General features: G+C 44.1%; 1 protein-coding gene across 2 annotated transcripts; it reads left to right on the top strand.

The window, feature by feature from the left end:
- Positions 1-4,134: 4,134 nt before the first annotated feature.
- Positions 4,135-14,359, top strand: LOC127219243 (immunity-related GTPase family M protein 1). Of its 2 annotated transcripts, XM_051180608.1 has the most exons (3): positions 4,135-4,451; positions 8,585-8,626; positions 11,108-14,359. In XM_051180608.1, exons 2-3 carry the CDS (start codon positions 8,606-8,608, stop codon positions 12,320-12,322), a joined length of 1,236 nt encoding a protein of 411 aa, XP_051036565.1. In that variant the 5' UTR covers positions 4,135-4,451; positions 8,585-8,605; the 3' UTR covers positions 12,323-14,359. The 2 variants fall into 2 exon arrangements, with proteins under 2 accessions (XP_051036565.1, XP_051036566.1); XM_051180609.1 differs by lacking the exon at positions 8,585-8,626.
- Positions 14,360-16,836: the final 2,477 nt, after the last annotated feature.

The following is a 16,836-nucleotide window of genomic DNA, read 5'->3' as shown; positions in this document are numbered from 1 at the left end:
GGATACCCGAAATACCATCTAATTATTCAGTTATGGTAGTGGACCGCAAAGACTGTTACTTTTCCATTCCTCTTCTCCCTGAGGACTTCAAGAAGTTTGCCTTCTCAGTGCTCTCCCTTAATTATGCTTACCCATATGCCCATTATGAGTGGCAAATTCTGCCCTAGGGCATGACCAATAGCCCAGCCGTTTTCCAACAATGTCTTGCTATAATCCTCCACCCATTTTTACAAAGAGAGGGTTCCTTCTTGTGTGTCTACATGGATAACCTGGTCTTAGGTCACACCCATCCTCAAACCCTGGAGAAATTTGTTGGTGAAGTCTTAATGTCCTTACCTCCCATGGCTTTTGGGTATCCCCTAATAAAGTTCAGAAAATTCCTCTCTTTAGAATCCTGGACATGTCTCTCACAATGGGACCAATGAGGCCCACACTATAGGTGTCAAGCCCTTTAATGTTGTCCCAGCTACAAAGGTTGCTGGGAGAGATCAATTGGCTCAGACCCCAGGTTCTCTAGGTATGGGAGAGCTCAAACCCCTATATGAGCTATTGAGGGGGGAGGACCCCCATGATCTTAACACTCTTGAGACCTATCACCAGGAGATTATACAAAAGTTTCGACACTGGAAGGGTTCCCCTGGGGTTCTGCTATTGTTATGGTTGCTCTTTGGGGGACCCTCCTGCTGGGCATTGACCCAAAAGGGAGATCCTTGGGGTGCTCCCCTGGATGTATTCCCAGTCAGACCAAATGGCTGATTTTATAATCAGGGCCCAGAGTATATCCCTAAGACATTATGGAAGAGATCATGATGATATAGCCTTCCCCTTCTACCTGGTGGACATCGACTGGCTATGCAGGGCCAACCAAAGCTCATCTGGCCATGGCCCTCAAGAGATTTCTGAGATAGCCCAGCCAAACTGTTGACCCTTGCCCAAAGACTGACTCTTCAGATCCCCTGATTAATTAGTTTGGTGCCAATCCCCAGAGCTATTAATGTTTTCACAGATTGGGGGAAACAAGGGTCGGCGTTTGTAACTTTCAGGGCAGGGAAACAACGCCCATGTTTACAAAAGTTTTTCCTGTGCCATGGTTCTGCCCAATACAAGGAGATGATGGCAATACTCATGGCCCTCCGGGGAACCCCCAACCCATGCAATCTTTTCACTGACAGCCTGTATATGGCTAACCTACTTCCACACCTCCCTGGAATGCATATAGGCCTTGATTCTAACCCCAAATCCGCCCTTATGATCCAGCTCCACACAATGGAGGAAAGAAGGGAGCCTATTTATAATCAACAACTGTGTGGCCATCAAGGCCTCCTGGGGCTGCTGTCACAAGGGACTTGCCTTTGCAACCAACTAGAACAAGCTGGGCGACTTCAGGAACTAACACATCTCAATTGGAAAGGCCTCCAATGGGCCTTCTCCAAGGTTCCTGTTAAGGACTTAAAGAAGCTAGTCCACACTTGCAGATCATGCTGGCCTTACCTAAAGGTGCCATCTCTGCAGCCCCGGGGAGTAATCCCTGAAGACTGGGGTCTAATAATATTTGGCAAACTGATGTTACACATTTTGCCCCTTTTGGGAAACTCAAACATGTCATTGTTACCACAGATCCTGTTCAAGAGCCTGTTGGACAAGAGCCCATGCAGGCGAAAAGACCAAACATGCCCAACATCACCTCCTCCAATGCTTTGCTACTCTGGGCCTGCCGAAATGTATTAAGACAGTCAATCCTTACAAAAGTTCCTTCAAAATTGGGATATTACACACACTACTGGTATCCCATATAACCCACAAGAACAAGCTATAATAGAAGGACATCACCAAAGCCTTAAGGAATAGCTATTAAAACAAAAAGGGGGGATAGATAGCCCACATATACAATTATATAGAGCCTTCCTCACATTAAATATTTTAAAATTTTCAAAAGGAGAACACCAATCAAGGTTCCAAAAACATTGGGGCACACTGAATGTTAAACTTTATATATTGGTCAAATGGAAAGACCCCTTTATCTTTCCAATGGAGAGGACCCAACCACTCCTAACAATGAGGAGAGGGTTTGGATACATCTTCCCCACAGGGGAAGCTACCGGCCCAAAATCTTAAGTTTATGCCTAGGTCCTACTCCTCATTGGTGCCAAATAATCATGATCCCAAATATCACAAATCCCTGAAGGCCCCCTTTCTGTTTATCATCCAGGGCCTGGTAATAATGAAGGAGATACTGATGCTACTGGTGATGGTGCTCCCCCATGCCAGTGAAGTGAAGGGTCACTGCTCCCTCCACAATTCCCTCCTCAGAGGACAGGACCAAGGAAAGGTGAGTGTTGTGTCCTCCTGTTCCCCAGCTGCTGCCCACTGCAAGGACAATCAGACAATCAGACAGGGAGCCTGGTCAGGGCAGGAACTCATTTTATTGTTTCAAGCAGATGTTCAAGTAGGCATCAGGGTAGGGGCAGAGGGCTTCAGAGGGAGAATTTTGATGATAGTGGATAGAGAGACTAGTGAGGGCCAATAGTGTTGTTTTTAATCATCAGTTACCAGGCAGAGGTTACTTTACTTTCACTATACAGAAGTGCAACCAGAGACAGGTCTCCAAACTTGAGGCAGGCTTGGGTCATGCCTTTAGGCCCAGCCTGGGTATGGGCCTGATGTCCCCACACAGATGGCCTTGAATTCCTGACCCTTTTACCTCTACTTCCTCCCATGTGCTGGGATGAGAGACATACAGCCCCCTCCCCAGAGGATTTTGTTGTTATTTCAAGATAAGGTCTTTCTTTCTATGTGGCTCTGTAGACCAGGATGTCCTGGAACTCATAGAGGCTTACCTGCTTCTGTTTTCAGAATGTTAGCTCTAAAGGCATGCACTACCATGCTGAGTTCATACACAGTTTTATGTGGTGCTGGGGATGGAACCTGTGACCTGTGCATGCTAGCTAAGTTCTTTGCCACCTAAATCATACCAGTGCCATAATTATTAATATACATTAGTTGCATAAATTAATGAGCTTCACTATGAAGCATCCCCAGGGGCTTGGTCATGCCCAACTGCTGCTCCTATATTCAAATGAAGACATGAGGCCTGTGGAGAGATTAAAGGGCACTTAGGGATCTCACAGGCAGTAGTGATCACCGCAGAGCATGAAGCCGCTGCTTTTAATATTTCCCAGAGACTCAGCGGACCACTTTGGGTCCAAGGTGTATGTATAATGAAGTCACCCATACTTAGATCACATACGTGCGTAAATGAAAGTATGCATGTGCACTTGCACTTGTATGAGTGGTATGAGGTGGAAGTTGCTGACCAGCATAAGCATGAAGATCACAGACCTGGAAGTTCTGGGCTGGGTGCTCCAGGGGCTGTCCTCTTCTGGAAAGAGGAACCAGGCATCCAGGGAGGCCACTCCAGGCTGAGGTGGGGTGGGTGGAGAGGACGAGGTTGTGTGACCATGGGAAGCATTTCTCCATGTGTTGGAACAGCAAGACAGGGGCTTGGAGGAACTCAGAACAGCCTAGAGACTGAGAGTGAGGGGATGAGAAGCCAGGTAGACATGCCACCTTTGGTCCACAGGATACCTTCTGGATCTGGCATTTACCAGCTCACGCTGCCTTGTGCTGAAGACACCAAACCTGTTCGCCATGGTGTCAAATACTGACACAGGCTCAATAGTTATAATTCCTCTACTCCAAGGTCATCAATAGCCCAGGGTACATTATCTGAAAAAAGACATTACCTAGTACAATGGAAAATGATCATGTGATCAGAGCAAATGTGAGCCAGGTACTGTGTCTTCTGGACTCAGGAGTGACAGCAGCAGAGGCATCAGATTCTGGAGAGAGTATAGACTGACTTAGGTTAGATTAGAAGGGCTAGCTCCCTGGTGGAGGGAGTCGTGTATCTGTGCTGAGTGGTGTGGGAGGGACCAAGTGAACAGTGTGGCAGGGCCAGCAGCTGTGTGAGCCATCTTATGAAGGGTCTGTAGCTCTCAAAGTGCTCAGGTTCCTGAAGTGAGGTCTGAAGGGGTTGGCACCTCACCTGACCAGGAGGAGCCTCCTGGAAGGAAGGCAGCAGGGTCACACCAGGAGGCCCCGACTGCCCCTGGGCAGACTTCCCACCCTGAGCCTGGCCATCTGACAGAACCCACCCCTTTCTGAAGGAGAATGTGGAGCCTGCAGCTGAATCCTGAAAACCAGCCATTTCCAGGAACTGAAACTGAAAGCTGCTCTGGCTGCAGGCCCCACCTCTCAGGAGAGGCTGCCAGGGCTCATGCCTACAAATGAGGAGTTGGAGCAAGGTCCAGAGTGGAGCAGGGTCTGGAGGAAACCCAGGAGCTCAGGCTGCCCTTCAGCTGCTCCCCTCCTCTATGTGCTCTTCCCAGGAGGGCCCCTCACTGTGATCTCTTCCTCCTGACCATCCCGGGCCTGGATTCCACTTTTATAAGGTAGGTAGGTGGGAGGCTCCTAAGTGCAGCTTGGCCTATTAACCTGCTCAGGGCAGGAGAGTCTGGGGTCTGGTGTTCCTGTCCGGGATCTCGTGCAGGAGGCACCCTCTCTGATTATCTTTGGAACCACACAGTACCTCATGTTTTGGCTGTAGAGTCCTTCCAAGCCACCAACAGAGGGGCAATGTGCCCTGCACATCCCTGGTTTGCAGGTCTTCTGATGGGGCCTAGATTAGAGAAAGCAGGTTGGGTTTCTCTCATATTTTCTCAGCCACTCTATTGATGTTCCCTTTGGGGCCAGAGTCCAGGGTCAGAACTTCCCACTGGCAATATGGCAATATTGGGATGTCCCAGGATCATGTAAACACATTTTTTTTTTTAAATTCAGATCACAGTGAGACTGGGACTTGAAAGACTGACGTTCTAAGTAAACTTTTGTTTTGTATAACTCAATCCAATTATTTTAAAAGTTGTTGTTGTTTTGTGTGTATGTGTGTTTGTCTGTATCTGTGTGCATGTGAAGGTCAAGGGATCATTTGTGAGGCTGATTCTTTCTACATATGAACTTGCATTGCCAGGCTTGGTGGCAAGTGTGTTTACTTGCTAAGCCATCTCACTGGCCCCTTTAAAACAAAACACACACACACACACACACACACACACACACACACACACACACACAAAAAAAAAGAAAGAAAAAGGAAAAAAATCAAAACAAGTCAAAAACCAGTTCAACTATTTCATCTGCACTGGAGAAGCTGACACACCATGGGCACCAGGTCAGTCTTTCATGGATCATTAGAGCATGTGTGTATATGTGTGGGACACCTGCCCAGAGCCTGCATGCCAGCTCCAAGGCTTTTCCCAAAGACCATGGCGGTGGATTGTTGAGCAGTTTTCCCACCAGCCTGGTCCCAGAGCGGCATCAGCCCCAAACAACACACAGAGATGCTGTATTATATATAATTCTGTTGGCCTGTTTCTAGTATTTCTTATTGGCTAGCTCTGTCTTAAATATTAACCTATTTCTATTAATCTAAGTATTTCCACGTGGTCTTATCTTATTGGAGAGATGGTCTGTACCTCTTCCCTCACAAATCTCTACATCTTGACTCTCCTACTACATCTCCCAGAATACTCCTTGTCTCCTAGTCCTGCCTATCTTGCCTTCCTATTTGCCAACAGTGCTTTATTCATTAACCAATAAGAGAAACATATTTACAGAATGACATCTCCCATCATCTCTTCTTTTCTGTCTAAACAAAAAGAAGGATTTTAACTTTAACATAGTAAAATATATAACAAAACAGTTATCAAATAAGAACCATAGTTAATAATATTTAGTTCATAAACATTACCAAGAATTAAAGAAAATATTCTATCATCTATCCTATCTTTGTGAGTCTAAAGTCTTATATGTAACTTACCTTTAATCCTTACTAAGGAAAACTATAACCTTAACTATCTGTCTTCAACTCCATCAAAGACCACAGAAGGATAATATATAATCTCTAGAAATGACAGAGACAACTTGCTACCTGAACAGTTACCTGAAGTTCTTCTGTAATGTTCTATCATTAGCCTATAAGGCCATAATGTGTCTGGCAGACTCCTCAGCAAAGCAGGAAACTTTAAACTGTCCACCTGTATTGGTAGTTTGTCAGTCACTTTTCTCTGTGTCCTGCAGAAAGTCTGGCAGACTCTTCCATGAGGCAGGAACTCTGTAGCAATGTCCACCTTGTTTTAGCAGTCACTTTCCTGCGTATCTTGCATGTCCAGTTTATACAGCATAAAGTCAAAAGTCCAGACAAGAGCAGTATCTTGCCCAAATGGCTAGTTGTGTCATATTGGAGGCAAACTCCATAATAAGTTTCTTCAATGTCCATCTTCCTTTTTGATGCAGATGGTATTGCCAGGAGTTATGTCTCACTGTCAAGAAAAACCCTAAAGCATTTTAAATGCCATATTCTGTAGGTCTTTGAAAGGTTTGAAGGATATTTATCCATCTCAAATATATCTCTATATATCTAGAAAATCTATCTAACTTAACTCTAACTTTTGACTATCATAGGTAACTATGATCTGTGTTAAACTATACATTACATTTCTAAATGAGCTATCTAAACACAATACCTAAACAAGAGGAGAAATATACATATCACAAAATTGACCTTAAATTTGTATCAATAAATGAAAATCTGTTTCAAAAAGAAGTATTCATTTCTATACCATAATCCCCTGTTACCTTTAAAAAGAGATTGGTTGTGGTCATTAACCATTTATAACCAACTCCATTTTAATGAAAACAAACATTTATAAACAGTATTTGGGAATTTGGGCATTGTTCTTTCCAAACTGCTTCCTGCTGGTAGGGAACACTGTCATGGGGATCTTAAGAAGAAGTAGAAATTCTGGCTGTAGTGGTCTGCAAGGCTGCTTTGTCCTAGCTGTTTGGAATGTTGGATCACCTGGGACACTGCTTGAGGGGGTCTTGCTTGATCAAACCATGTTAATTTGGAAGGAATCCACAGCTTTCTATTTTCTGTGGAAACAAAAGTAGAAATTCTTTTCCCCAGTAACCCGTCCTTAGACTTAAATTTAGAATTAAAAGTATTTTTAAGATATATAAATTGGATCAATTTAACAGCATTTCTTTTAACAGTTGTTATTTCCTCAGCAGTTAAACAATACAAAGACAACACAATAGCACACAGTATCCAGACTCTGTGTGTACTTTCCATCTTTACGTGGCTTTTTTATTACTCTATTTCTTTTTCTTCTGTTTTTTTTTTTTTAATTTTTATTTTTTGAGACAGGGTTTCTCTCTGTAACTTTTGCCTGTCCTGAAATTCACTCTGTACACCAGGGTCACTTAGATCTGCTTGCCTGTCTCGCAAGTGCTGGAATTAAAGGCATGTGCCACCATACCCAGCTACTCTTTCTTTGTATTTTTTTTAAAAAACCAGTTTATCCTGTTTCTTTTTCTCTCCCAAGCCTACGTATATTTTAAAACATACTGTAAACCTTTAGAGGTTTTCCCTTTATCTGAATCTATCTTTATGTTGAGTCAGGGAACTTTCCTTAAAGGAGCTGTGCACATCTCTGCTTGTCTCTAGCAAAACACCTAGAAAAATGGTGTTACTAAGAAGCCTTGTTTGTCTCTGTTCTTTTGTTTTTAAAACCCCTTTTAAAGCTTTTGTTAAGTTTTAAGTAAAAGTTCCTGGGCCCCATGTTGTAGGCACCATTGTGGATCACATTTTCCTGGGAATAAATAGCACCTGGGAATTCCCTGTGTCCCCTAATGGTGAAGAGTTACACAAAGTGAGGGTCGAGGCCCAATAGGATCTGTCCTTGACAGCTCAGAGACATAACCAGTCCAGGCTGCTCCCCACATCTCTACAAGCCTTTTGATGGAGGCTCAGGTCACTGGAGGAGGAATGAACTCCACAGAGCCCTGCATGGGCATTCTCTTCATCAATGTGACTTTTCAATATTTGTATTTTTTTTTAACTGAGTGAGGTGGCTCATACTTGTAAGCATAGCACTTGAGAGGTGGGGCCAGAAGATTCAGTTCAAGGTTACATAGTGAGTTTTAGACTAGTATGAGCTGTATTAGACTGTTATCTACATTTTAAAAGGTATGCTTATTAGTCTATGGTAATTGCATAAAATAATGGGTTTTGGGCCAATGAGCTGGCTTAGTGGGTAAAAGTGATTGCTCCTAAGCCTAATGACCTGAGTTTGACCTCAAGAACCCACATGGGAGAAGGAGAGAACTGACCCCCACAAGTTGTCCTCTGCTTCTACCTGTGCATCTGGCATGCTCAACACACCTTCAACACATATAAATGAGTAAATGTAATAACAGAATGTTTTTACATGATGGCATTTTCACATGAGGGTAAGATCAGTCTTCATTACCATTCTCAGCTGTGTTAAAATCCCAGACAGGAAGCAAGTTAAGGGAGGAGGGTTTATTGTGGCTTATGGTTAGAGAGGATACAGCTCAGCCGAGCAGGAAGGTATGGCCCTAGGGGTTCAAGTCAGCTGTCTGCAGGCATCCACAGTCTGGATACAGAGAGGGGTGTATGTTGGGGCTTGGCTTCATTTCATCTCTTTGTCTTTTTATCTAGTTCTGGACCCCAACCCAGGAGATGGTGATGCCTACATCCAGGGTGAGTCTTGCTACCTCAGGTATCCCACCCTGGAAACTTCTTTGCAAACATACTTATTTGTGTGCCTTGCAAATGCCCTGGGGTTTGTTTGTTTTTTTCCTGAGACAGGGTTTCTCTGTGTAATGGCCCTGGGTGTCCTGGAACTCACTTTGTAGATCAGGCTGGCCTCAGATTCACTGAGATGCATTGCCTCTATCTCCCTAGTGCTGAGACTAAAGGTGTGCACCACCACTGCCTGGCTAGCCCAGGGTATTTTTAATCCAATCAAGCACACAACTAAAATTGGCCTTCATAGGTGCTTAAAGTATATTGTTCCCACTATTACCCATAGTTTTTATTTTGTTTTACTTAAGTCATGACACTTTGGTTAGTTATCAGGAACTTTTTAGTAAAGTTGTGTAATTGGAATAAATATAATAAAATACAAGTCTCTGTGTGTGGTTGCACATGCCTTTAGTTCCAGCACTCGGGAGGAAGAGGTAGATGGATCTCTGAGTTTGAGGCCAGCCTAGTCTACATAATGAGTTCTAAAAAAAGCCAGGGCTATATAGAGATTCTATATATAAAAAAAAAAACATAAATAAATAAAATAAAATACAAGTCAACTTAATCCAGTAGAACCACATGTAGCCTAGGTGAACCACTTTGCACAACCTCTCATTTGTGTGTGTATGTGTGTGAATCTGTGCATTTGTGCGTGCGTGCATGTGTGTGTGTGAGAGCAAGCCCTGGCTTCTGTGACATGCACCTCTTTCTGTATGTTAGGAGGTTCCTGAGTCATGGCTCACAGGTTCTGGTTCTCCTCCCAGGTCTGGCTGTCCCTCTCCAGTGGATTTGCTTGTAGGGCTCTGTTATGAGTAGGTTTTTCCACCAGTCTGGTCCCACCACCTTGCCAACCTCAAATAATACCCTGAGACCCTGTATTAGCTATAAAGCTGTTGGTCTGTTACTAGTTTCTTATCGACTAGCTCTGTCTTAAATATTAACCCATTTCTATTAATCTAAGTACTTCCACCTGGTCTTATCTTACCGGAGAGAGGGGCTGGCATTCTGCTCTCTATCCTCCATCTTCAATCTCCTCCCTATTACTTCTGGAATCCTCCTTTTCTCCTAGTCCCGCCTATCTTGCTTTCCTATTGGCCAACAGTGCTTTATTCATTATCCAATACGAGAAACATACTTACAGAATGGTATCTCCCATCAGGGCTCCCTTCAGAGGCCAGGAGGATCTGTTCCTCATTCTCTTGGATCTCTGACCCATGTGCCCAGAAGTAAACCAGAGACACCAGAGGTATATATTGAATATAACCCTCAAATGTTCAAGTGGGGCCACTCGAACTCCAGGTTGAACTCTCAGCAAAGCCTTGTCAGTGTCTGAGCCATGGTTCCTGCAGCTGCTCACATGAATACTTCTACAGGACTCCTCTTGGTATTTTGTCACAGGGGAAAAGCAACTAATCTAGTAATCTGCAGAAAACTATGGGCTTAGGAAATTTCCCACAATTCACCAAGGCAGTTGCTGTGGTAATTCAGGAGGGGTGTCAACCTGCTCTTTCTATGTGTAGACTGAAGCCAGACCCTCAGGACTGATGAACAGGGGAGCCTGGGGAGAAGGTCTGTGCTGCAGGCAGGACAGTCCATCCCAGAGGATAAGCAAGCCAGAGGATGAGCGAGGCAGAGGATGAGCAAGCCAGAGGATGCTCCCACTGGGATTATGGAGAGCAAAACCTAGTACCAAAAGACTTAAGGGTGGCTGAGAAGCATCTTCCACAGACAAGAGCCCTGGATTTCTAGGGTGCACTTGGGAGGCAGAGGCAGGCTGATCTCTGTGATTTTGAGGCTAGCCTGGTCTACAGAACTTGTTTCAGGACAGCTAGGGCTACACAGAGAAACCCTGTCTAGAAAAACCAAAAACAAACAAAAACAAAACAAAACAAAAAACCCAACAGTGCTCTTAAACACTAACCCATGTCTCTAGACACAGATGCGGTTATTTGGAAAACCTGAGGTTTTGCTGTTGAACCTGATGTGTAGCAGTGTGTTGGTTATACCTCTACTACTGAACACCATTGGGGGAAGTAAAAGCACTTTTCAGAGTGCAACAGGATTAAACAGCCACTGGTGTAAAAGGATGAGTGAAAGGAAGACCTTTGGATCCTCCAGACAGGGAGCTGGCATACGCTGTTCCTTGCTCTGAGTGCACTTCTTCGGTAATCCTGACAACCAGGAAGGGGCGAATAAGAGAACTTCCTGACATTCCAGTGCTTACCTTTGGGGTTTAGTGTTGCAGCAACAGCTAGAGAGCTATCCTTGCCCTCCAAGAATGTGCTCATATACAGGAAGGCTCAGCCAGCTCTGTCTGCTATCAGTAGGTTTTGATGTAGGATTGACTGTAGATCTGAAAGCCTGGACAAGGAGCAGTGTTTCCTGTGCGTATCTGTATTCACAACTATCCTAACTCCCTTTATAATGTACCTACAGGTTGCTCCATTGCTCCCCAACATGGAAGAGACAGTTGGGTTCCCCAAGGATAAACAATTTACATACTTCTCTGATCCTATATTCATTCACAAAGACAGCAATATTTTATCTGTAGAAGTTGTTGAGAAGATTAAAACGGCTGTGGAAGGAAAGGATTGGATTGAAGTGGTCTCTATAGTCAAGGATATCCAACAGAAAGTATCAATAAGCACAGTGAAAATTGCTGTGACTGGAGACTCAGGCAATGGCATGTCATCCTTCATCAATGCCCTTAGGCTCATTGGACACGAGGAAGAGGATTCAGCTCCCACTGGGGTGGTGAGGATCACCAAGGAACCAGCCCAGTACTTCTCCTCCAAGTTTCCCAATGTGGAGTTGTGGGACCTGCCTGGCACAGGGGTCACAGCCCAGAGCATGGAGAACTACCTGGAGGAGATGAAGTTAGACAATTATGACCTTGTCATCATCATTGCTTCTGAGCAGTTCAGTTCAAATCATGTGAAGCTGGCTAAAGCCATGCAGAGGATGAGAAGGAGGTTCTATGTTGTCTGGACAAAGCTGGACAGGGACCTCAGCTCAAGTCCCCTCTTAGAACCCCAGCTACTGCAGAGTATCCAAAAGAATATCTGGGAGAACTTGCAGAAGGAGGGGGTGAAGGAGCCCCCCATATTCCTGGTATCCAACATTGACCCTTTAGCACATGACTTCCAAAAGCTTAGGGAGATGCTGCAAGAAGACATCTTCAACAGCAGGAAGAATGGCCTCTTAGAAACCCTTTTCCATATCTGTGATAAGACTATTAATGATAAAGTAGAAGCCATTAAAAGGAGCATATATGCAGATAATCTAAGCAATGATTTTGGAATCATGTGTCCAGATAATCTGAGAGAGTGTCAGAAAGTCTTCCAACAATTCTTTGGTGTGGATGACAAAACCCTCCAGCAGGTGGCTCTGAATATGAGACAGCCAGATGCTTATTACATGGATGCCAAGCAGTCCCAGGTTACACAGATATATCCACAAGATGGCTCGGCACTGTCTAGGGTGTATGATTCTGGAATCCAACTTCTCTTTACAGGGTTTGACTCTGTCTATTGCTGTTTTAATTCTCGTCATTATAGACACACACAACAGAAACGTGTACTTGATGAAGTTGCTGAGGAAACCAAGAAAATTTTGAGGAAAATCCTGAAAGACTTCATTATCCTTCCTTAGGATGGCTAGACAACTGAGTTCCTCTCCCCAGCTGTATCCCCTCCATCTTCCCACCCTATGAGTTCCAAGTTCCTTGAGGTCATTAGGCCGACTTTTTTTTGATGGGTGTTCCCCTTAGGAAACACCATAATAGATTTTGCTTTGTGCCATTTGTTTAATTTTATTAATTGAACTATCTTGGATTCCAGTAGAGGAGACATTATGTTTTTCTAATTGCACAGAATTTTACACTTGCCACATAGTCACCTTAGCACCTATATTGTTTCTCTTAGAGGCCTCTTGGTTTTCCCTGATCTCTTTCCCCGCTCTTCCTCCCTTTCTAGGGAGGTAGAGCATCCCTTCTGGAATGAGGAAGAGCTTGCTTTTGCCCATTGTCTGAAAGCATGGCTAGTAGAGGCCTGTTCTCTGACCTCTCCTCCGATGTGTCAAGGGAGGGGAATTAGTCCCACTGATAATGGGATTCACAAAGTTCTGTATGAAAAAATTCTAAGTCCCTGGCACTGCCCCCAACAGCATCATGTCTAGTCATGGTCCCTCACACTCTGTGCACCTACAGTCTCCTATTGGATTTGAACTTCTTCAGCCATCCCTAACTCTACAGGCCAAACCCCTGTCCAGACACAGGGGCCCTTCTCTGTCTCACAGGGAGGTTTCCATTTCACTCAGTTTGTGTGTTTTTGTGTTTATCTAGGACAGACACTGCTCTGTGTTCTGCCACATCCATTTCTCTCAATCCTACTTTCAGTAGATGTCAGAGTGTCGTCAGCTTAACTTTGTAACTGTCTAACCCCTGTTCCCTCCATCCTTTCCTTTCATAACACTAAATATTTTCCCACTTCCAACTGTTACCAATGTCACATCCCAGCATGTCTGCTTTCTTGCCATTTGTTCCAGGATGGGGTTATTTTTGCCTCATAGTACAACCCATCATAGCTGAAAGTCATCACAGTAGGAAAGCAGGGCAGCTGGTCACATTGTGTCCACAATCAGGAAGCAGAGAGAGAAATGAATACTGCTCCTCCTTTTCATTCAGCCCAAGATCCCAGCCCATAGGATGACACCATTCACATTCAGAGTGGGCCTTCCAGCCACAATGAACCACCTCTAGAAACGCCATCATTGATATGCCCAGAGGTCTGTTTCATAGTGATTCTAGATCCTGCCAAACTGACTTTCAATAGTAACCACACAGGTACTGTGATAGCAGAGGGGTATATTAGAGTTTTATTGATTTATAGTGGGTAGAAGGTTGGGTGTGGCTCAGTAGTACAATGCTTGCCTAGCACATGGGAGGCTATGGTTTTTAAACCCAGAAAGAAATAAAATAAGTTTGAGACAGAAAGAAAATATAATTGTATTTGTTGAGAAAAATGCATCAACTGTATCATCTTTCAGGCACAAGTACTTTGCAAAAAATCATCACTTAAATGTAAAAGGGAGGCCTTCTTTATATGCTGGGGGTAAAGATGGGATGGACTAAGAAGTCTCAGTGGTGGTGGGAGGGCAGAGCTTTGTTCAACCTTAATTCCAATCCCACCTGCTCATTCTTTTGTTAACATAATTCAATCGACTCACAGGAAAGGTCTACAAAGAAATCACAGAAGTCTTGTTGTCATCCTGATGATGCTCAGAAGTCACTTTTGAGGTCAACTTTATAGCACAGTTTTCATTACAGTATGTTCACTGTAAAAAAGCAAGCTTGCGATTTAAAAGTCATGTGGCTGCTGCTGCTAAACTCGTACATGTCTGTCAGTGTTTGTCACAGGGATTCTAACCTGGCTCCAACACTGAGAAAACTGACCTGACCTGCAGATTATGACTCACTGTTAGCCTGCTGGAAAGCAGGGTGTAAATTCTATGTCTTAGAACATAGATGTAGAGTTTTCTCCTTGTTAGTTGTATATACATATCTATCGTTATCCAGACACAGAAATATGTGTGCATGCTACATATTCATCATACACGTATATTATGTATTGCATATAACATACATTAGTGTTTATCATAAAGAAATAAATAGTATACTATATAAACATGTGTATTGGTTTTTGTCCTTTTTTGTTTTTTTGTAACTTCGTACATGAGTGCTATGTTTATATCACTTCCACCCATCCCTTCCCCCACATACTCCTCAGGTATTCCCCCAAATGTTTCTAATAATGGATTTTTTTGGAGGCAGGGTTTTTCTGTGTAGCCCTGGCTTTCCTGGAACTCACTCTGTAGACCAGGCTGGCCTTCAGCTCCACCTGTCTCTGCATCCAGAGTACTGGAATTAAAGGTGTGCACCACTACCACCTAGCAATGATGGATTTTTTTTAAAAAAAGGGTAATTTTATTGATAAGTGTGTGTATGTGTGTGTGGTCATATAAGTATGGACGCCCAGGGAGGCCAAAGGCATTGGATTCCCTGTAGCTGGAGTTGAGAGGCAGTTGTGATCCTGAGGTGGGTGCTGGGAACAGAACTTAGGTCCTCTGCAAGAGCAGTATACACTCTCAACCTCGGAAATCCTCTCCAGTCCCTAATCATGGCTTTTTAAGAATACAGTTTCAGGGGCTGGGGAGAGCCCTCAAAGGGCCAAAAGCCACTTTACAAGCATGAGGGCCTGAGTTTGATTGTCTAACACCTGTGTAAAAAGGCCTGTAATGAGATGGAGATAAGTGGATCCCAGGAGCCTGCTGGTTGGCTAGTCTAGCCAAATCAGCAACATCCAGGTTCTGTGAGGGACCTTGACTCTGAAAATAAGTCAGAGAGTAACAGAGGAAGACACATGACATTAACCTCTGGCCTCTCCACACACGAACCCTGGTGAACAAACATACACCCACAATTTTTTTTTCAAATTTTCCTTGTTACATCAGAAGTGTCAACACCTGTTTTCATAACCACAGAGGCTCCCCAGCACAGCAGCCTTCTCCCCCCACATCAAATCCCAGGATCTCCTCCATCATTATTTACCAGGGAGGAACTAACACAAAGGAATAAGCTGAATGCAGGAGGCTTGGCTAGTCCAATTGTAAATATTTGTGTCTACCCTTAGGTATTACCTCCCCGGAAAAGACTGCTTGATATACTTTAGCATGAACATGAAGCTACTCTTAATTATTGCTCCAAACAAAGCAGAATGAGCTATAGTGTCAGTGTGAAAGAGCTCTGATTGCCAGGGACTCCAAAAGCTGCTGAGTGACAGACTTGCAGAACTTGGGAGTGAGGTTCTGCTACAGGACAGTTACTGGTCATGGACTGGTTACTTCTGCAGAAATGACATGTCCCCTCCTGGGATACTCACCAGTTCCAGAAGTAATCAGCATTCACAAGGCCCCTTTCCACAAAGTTATATAAGTAATAACAATTTTGAAGCTACCTGGCAACTCCAGGGATGCAGCTTTCATGACCTCTGACCCATGCTGGGTTTGGCTTTTCAGTGATGTAGCCTGAAATACTAACTGCTTTTTGGCTTCTGTGAACTGCTTATTCAGACATGCAAGGATGATTTTGAAGTTGCCCCGACTACTCATCTTGGCAGAGAAGGGTAGCCTTGGCTTGCTTGTGCAGATACTCCAGCCCTTCTTATGGGTTTTCCCCTTTTAAATTCCTTCTCCAGACTGTTATAGATGGCAATCTCAAATTTGCTTCAGAGACTGTTCATCCTGCTAGCAGCAATCAATAAATCTTTTAATTATAATTGCATGATCCTATAGTCTTTTCCCAGGGGTTGCAAACTCCACAACACTAGGAGATCACAGAGTGACCCCAGACTCAGGGCCAGGGGTCTGAGATAGACTTGAAGCCTGGGGAGTCTGAGACCTGTACAGGCCCCGTGGATTTGTTAGTTGCTAGAGCCTGAGGCACACAAACTAGCTCAGAAATAAATAAAACCCTCTGTCTAAAATCTCCCAATAATAACTCCAGATATGCCTGCTTAAAGAATCAGAGCTGGACTTGTTAAAAGTTAATATTCCTTGAAAAAGAAAAAAAAAAACAGATTTGCCAGGTCATCAGATCTCCACTTGAGTATGCAGTTACTCTTTCCAGCTGGCTGCATGACCAGTCTCTCAACCACAGATACTTCTTTTCAGCCCTACTTATCCCATGCTCATAACACCCATCTGAAGCCACCTGAAGGCTCAGGCCTTGCCCTTCTCCCCATTCCCTCTGCCTTGCTATAAACCATTGGATTACATCCCTCAGGCTAGCCACCAACGTCTGCTCCCTTAGTTAGCCACTTCCTCCTCCTGAGGCTGACCACCAAGGTCCAGCTATCAGAGTATTGAAGTCCAGCAATCAAAGGCCCCCTTTGGCTCACCTAATTCACACGCCCAATTAAAATTAAACACCCCATTCTATCATGGACTTTCCCTTTTATAAACTGCCATTTTCCTAAGGGCCATGTCTCCTCTCTATCCAGATACAGACCTTTGTCCTCTGGGAAAAATACCCTGCCTCTTCTCTCTTTTTCCCTTCCCTACTCCCTAGTCCTTTATCTTCTGTGTTTGTTTCTTATTCCCTGCCCTCT

This window comes from Phodopus roborovskii, unplaced genomic scaffold (assembly GCF_943737965.1).
Source record: "Phodopus roborovskii unplaced genomic scaffold, PHOROB, whole genome shotgun sequence".
Taxonomy (NCBI): domain Eukaryota; kingdom Metazoa; phylum Chordata; class Mammalia; order Rodentia; family Cricetidae; genus Phodopus; species Phodopus roborovskii.
This window is presented reverse-complemented; position numbering and strand designations above follow the sequence as displayed.